Source organism: Sminthopsis crassicaudata, chromosome 1, assembly GCF_048593235.1.
Source record: "Sminthopsis crassicaudata isolate SCR6 chromosome 1, ASM4859323v1, whole genome shotgun sequence".
Taxonomy (NCBI): domain Eukaryota; kingdom Metazoa; phylum Chordata; class Mammalia; order Dasyuromorphia; family Dasyuridae; genus Sminthopsis; species Sminthopsis crassicaudata.
The window spans coordinates 81,153,325-81,159,324 of record NC_133617.1 but is presented as its reverse complement, the minus strand read 5'-3'; the positions used below and the strand labels follow the sequence as shown (position 1 = coordinate 81,159,324).

The window sequence follows — 6,000 nt, the reverse complement described above, 5'->3', positions numbered from 1 at the left end:
ACTTGAGGGATGGTGATCTATAGTCATATATGATGGTGATGAAGACAGCAATAGCATTAATGTTTGCATATGAGCAAACAGTGATGATGGTGACTTCTTTTCTAGATAAATAAGATCATGGCAGGGAAACTTAACAGTTCAAACCAAATATGATCAATATCTGAAAATAAGAGTGAATCCAACATCTCAGCATGGATAATGTCTGCCCTACCTCCTTACAGAACGAGGGAACATAACTAGAAATCTATTCATTTGAAAAATTCCTAAGGATCTTATGTGGCCATAGACTGAAGCGGTCTCTCTGGGATGACATAGTTGTCCTTTTAAAAATTTGATTGCAGATTGCACATATGGAAGAATGCCCACAAACAAATTGTGGGATTGTCTCAATGAACAAGGACCAGTAATTTTACTAGGAAGTGTTTCAACTCAATTTAAAGGCAAACTTTCTAACACTTCTGAGCCTGACCCAAAATCGAAATGGGCTTTCTAAGAAGAATGAGTTTCCCATCCCTGACTGTTTAAGCAGAGAGGCTGAATGACATCTTGGCAGGTGGCTAATGAAAGTGATTCCTGCGCCGAGGGTGAGAAGTTGTTTCTGGGCCCCTTCTCTGGTCCCCTCACCCCCCTTGACTGGTTCTTTGGAATTGACAAGAAGGCCCCAAACTGAGTCCCCCCCTTCCCAGACCCCCCTCTCCGATGTTGGGGGGCTCAGACTCCCCATGTATGACTCTGACCATGGCACGTACCTGAGACAAGCCTGCGTGAGCTCTGACAAGCTGCTTGATGGTACTGACGCTGCACAGATGGGTTTTATTGGTCTCTTGCTGTGAAGCATGCCTGAGGAGCAAGGGGAAGAATGTCCAAAGAGAGGCAGAAATAGTGAAGAGAGAGATTGGAAGGAGAGACATAGATGCACAACAGCATAGGAGAGAGAAACAAAGGGATGGGAAAGGAGATGGAGCACAATAACAGAGAGGAGCATTGAGATAAAGATAAAGTGAAACAGAAAGAGAGACAAGAGACAGAGCCAGAGCCAGAGAGACAGACAGAGCCAGAGAGAGAGAGAGAGAGGAGAGAGAGAGAGAGAGGAGAGAGAGAGAGAGAGAGAGAGAGAGAGAGGGAGAGAGAGAGAGAGAGAGAGAGAGGGAGAGAGAGAGAGAGAGAGAGAGAGAGAGAGAGAGAGAGAGAGAGAGAGGGAGAGAGGAGAGAGAGAGAGAGAGAGAGAGAGAGAGGAGAGAGAGAGAGAGAGAGAGATGAGAGAAGAAAGAATAATACATAAATTGATAAAAAACATAAAGGGAGACAGAAATGACACAAATGGAAGGATGAGATAAAGATATAAAGAGAAAAGAGGGAATGGTAAAGGAAATTAGAAAAGGAGAATTGAGTATAAGGAGAGAGGGGAAAAGATAAGAGAGGAGGAAAGAGGAAAGGGAAATGGAAGAAAAGGGGTAGAGAGAAAGATTGAGGAGATCAGAGAGAGTTAGGACAAAGAGAGAGAAAGTGAACATTTACAATTAAATTTCCAGGCCAGGGATGTTGAATAGAGGTCCCCGACTAATAGGAGTGGCGTTACCTCTGGAAGGTGATTCTTCAGGTTTGAGCCAATAGCCAACTCCCTTCCCCCCTATATCGTACAGCAACATGTGGGTGAACAGCTGCTATGATTGTTAATAGGGGTAGAGTCCAATTGGGATCACCCCTTTTAGCTCTGCCTTCAAACTTGCCTTTATTCTAATCTTATACAATTTTTCTCTAAATTCCTCATAGGCCTTCCCTCTCTGCTTCTTTGGCTTCCACATCAATCCCAGCTGTGGCACACAGGCCTATAACTGAGCCTGGCATTCAGAATCTACCACTATGCATTCTTGGGCAAAAGAGTGCTTGGCCCAGAAATCAGGAAGACCTAAGCTCAAAATCCAGCCTCAGACACATACTACCTGTGGAATCCTAGGCAAATCTCTTAATTTGTTTGCTTCAGTTTTCTCATCTATAAAATTGCAAAAATAGTAACACCTATCTCCCAGAATTGTTGTAAGGATTTGATGAGAAAAAACTGTAAAGTGTAAATTAGCACAGTGTTTGGCACATAAATATATATAAAAGTTAGTAATGATAATGATGATGATGATGATGATGATGATGATGATGATGATGATGATGACGACAAGGATACTTGCATTGGAAATCAGAATTCTGGGTTCTAGTCCTGGTTCTTGACTTATATTTTACTGAAAAAAAAAAAATAAGACCATTCCCAGAAAGCTCTTATTTTTTTTCTCTGTATTCCCATAATCCACATAACTCAAATGCCTTCCTTTAACCATCTCCTCCTTTATCCTTATTTACATTTACAATTTATGTCTTCTTGATTGTAGGATTATTTCAAATGAGGTGAGCCTGAGAGATTATTTTATTTTAACCAGCTCTTACATTTTGCAGATGAGAAAACTGAAACCTAGACAGGTCAAATGGTGGCTTTCTCAAGAATATACATGTAGTAAATAGCTGAGCTGGTTTCTGAACCCAGAGCCTCACACTTCAAAGTTAGTGTGTATTCAACTAAATCAGGCTGCAAATAAAGGAACTGTATCTGTTAGCTATGACAAGAGAAGACTTAAGGACTCATGGTCAGTTATTTCAAATATCTGATGAGAAATCAGAAAGAGGAGCAATAAAGGAAGCTACTAGGTGGCAGGTTCTGGCTCTTAGGAGCAGTTCCTAACAATCAGGGCTTATCAACAATATCAAAGGCTGTTGTAGGGATATAGCAGAGATAATTTCTGTTATGGATTGGATCAGATATTCAAGGCTCACCTCTAAAGTTTTGTGATTTCTCCACTCAAATGATTCATTTATCCATTTAATCATTTACTTAATCCTTCATTCAACTAATTTCTCAAATTCTATTCATTTGTGCAATCACTTAACAGCTCGGTACAAAGTACCTAACTTTCTATACAGAACTTGTATGCAACAAGATGCTGTGTGTTGTTTCCCCCATTAATACGAGATTTCCTCAAAGACAGTGATTATCTTTTGCCTGTCTTTGTAACCTCGGCTCTTAGCACCGGGTCTGGCACATAATAAGTTATTGAAACATGCTTGTTGACTGCTGTTATCTGAGAGAAGAAAAAATGGCATCATTCCCACCCTCTAGGAGTTCATTCCCAGAATCAGAGTTGGAAGATGAATGATATTCAGATGGGGGGAATACCATAACTGGAACAGCAGGTGGAGAATGAATCTATCATGGAAAGGGAGAAGAAGGAGCCTATGTAGTGTGTGCATGCTGAGGGAAGGAAGACAGAGAATTAGAAAAGCCAGATACAAAGAGGCTACGGAAAGCATTAACTGGCAGGTTAAACTTTTTGTGAGAAGAAGCAACTTCCTATTCCCCAGCCTTGATATATTTCCCTGCATCTCTGGCCATGGACAAGTCAATAATCTCTCCAAGCCTCAATTTCCTTATAGTAATGGGCAATAATTACCACGCAACCACCTCAGAGAGCTATGATGAAGAATGTTATTCTGTTGTGTCCCCACTCTCTGTGACTTCCATTTGTAGTTTTCTTGGCAGAGGTACTGGAGTGGATGATAAGGAAACTGAGGCAAACAGGATTGTATTCTTGCCTAAGGTCACAAAGCTTAAGTTATTTTATTTTATTTTATTTAGGTTTTTTTTTTTTTTTTGCTAAGGCAATTGGGGGTAAGTGACTTGCCCAGGGTCCCACAGCTAGGAAGTGTTAAGTGTCTGAGACAGATTTGAACTCAGGTCCTCCTGACTTCAGGGTTGGCCACCTTGCAGCCCCGGTCACACAGCTCAGTAAGTAAAGTCAGATTTGAGTTCCAGAAGATGACGCTTTCAGTGCTTTGTACACTAGGGTGTTGGAGATGGGGTCAGTGCTGTAATTTTATTGTTGCTGTTATTCCCTGTGGCCTGTCTCAGGGATCTGGCCCAGGGTCCACAGCGAAGCCCCAAATACACACACACACACACACACACACACACGCACACACACACACAGCACGCACACACACACACACGCACACACACACACGCACACACACACGCACGCACACACACACACACACACGCACACACCACACACGCACACACACACGCACGCACACACACACACACACACGCACACCACACACGCACACACACGCACACACACACACACACGCGCACACACACACACACACACGCACACACACACACACGCACACACGCACGCACACACACACACACACACACACTCACTCACTGCCCAGCAGCTGTTGGAGCCTTCAGGACAAGCAAAGGGAGAAGACTCACAGGAGAACAGTCATCCTCCTAGTTCCAAGTCAGATCTGATAGTTTGGGCCAAAAGTAGAAACAATAGGTGACACTTTACAAATAACACTTTCATAGCACTTTGAGATTTGCCAAAAACTCTGTGCATAAAATAGGTGGTGAGAGCTTTATTACGCCCAATTTAAAGATGAGGAAACTGGGATTGAGAGAGAGAAGATCTTACACAAGGCCACAGAGTTAAGGAGCACAGGAGACCAGAGCTGAATTCAGGTTTCCCGACTCCACGTCCGGCGCCCACCCAAAGTGCATGCAGCAGGCGCTCCACGTGTGTTTGCTGTCACTGAGAATGATGTCCCATTTTTCAGAACAGGGATAGTGGAGCTTTGGAACTACAAGGCAGTAGTAAGACTTTGATTCCAGGCCCAAATTCTAGACTGTATTATTAAAAGGATGACATAGAAAAGGAAATGAGAATCACTTAGGGACCGTGTGAGTTCATCAAAAATAGGTCATGTCAGACTAACCTCAATACTTTTTATGAGATTGTTACTAGATCAGGGGAATGCCACCAACACAGAATTCTTAGATTTTAACAAAGCATTTGACAGTGTCTCATGTTATTCTGTTGGGGATGGTGAAAAGATGTGAATCTGATTATGTGACAGTTAAGTCAATTCATTAAAGACTGAATAGCCAAAAGTAAAGAATCATTATTAATGATGGCAAGAGTTCTCCAATGGAGAGTCCCAAAGATCTGCCCTTATCCATGTGCACCTTAACAAGACGTGTGGATGAATGCATAGCTCATGCCTACTATATATTAGGCGGGGGAGAGTTATCACAATGGATGAAGGAGCTGGGATCCAAAAAGATCGTGACAGACTGGAATGACAAGCTAAATCATATAAGATGAAATTTAATAGAAAAAGATGTCAAGTCCTATACTTGGTTTAGGAAAAAAAACAGAACCGTAGATATTCAGGGTGGCCAGACAAGAGTTTATGTGAAAAATAACTAGGAGTCTGAGTGACCCACAGATTTTAAATAGGTCAGCAGCAAAAATAAGGTGGGGAGGGGAGCTAAACTAATCAAAGCATAGAGTCCACAAAGATGGCGGTGATAAGACTGCTGTACTCAGCCCCTGGAAGACGCCCTCTGGAGAACTGTGTTCACTTCTGGACCCAATGCTTTGGGATCAGGGCCAAGCTAAAAGTGTCCAGAGAAAGAGGACCAAGATGGAGGATGGTCAAAAGAATGAGGGATGGCAAACTCAGAGAAGAGAAGACAGCGAAGAAATGACGTCTTCAAATGTCTGGAGGGCAGAAGAACTAGACTCCTTCTTGGCTCTGAGTGGGCAGAAGGAGGAGCAAAGGAAGAAGCTGAAGAGGGCAAGTGTTAGCCACTGAACGAAGGGATCAGAGCTCGCTACAAGTGGAAAGGGCTTGCTTCAAATGACAGGGACTCGTCAGTGGAGGAGACTCGGTGAGCATTGGACAGAGGTGCTAATAAGAAGATTCTGACCAGGCATGTGTTGGACTGAATATTCGCCAAGGACCCTATAATTCCAAGGAACCACCGATAACAGCCCAGAAAGCTCATGTCTGTGGAACAGAGGAATTCATATGTGAGACACTGACACGGGGGCAGAAGATGGAAGTAGCACTGGACCTAGATCCCATGCTCATGATGGTTAAATT

General features: G+C 42.9%; 1 protein-coding gene across 1 annotated transcript in view; it reads right to left on the bottom strand.

Annotated features, from left to right (window-relative positions):
* The window catches only part of TSNARE1 (t-SNARE domain containing 1), a 156,302-nt gene that overhangs the window by 138,616 nt on the left and 11,686 nt on the right, over positions 1 to 6,000 (bottom strand). The window contains exon 2 of the mRNA XM_074276874.1: positions 750 to 840. Within this exon, the coding sequence (XP_074132975.1) occupies positions 750 to 840 (91 nt within the window). The remainder of the gene's footprint in view (positions 1 to 749; positions 841 to 6,000) is intronic.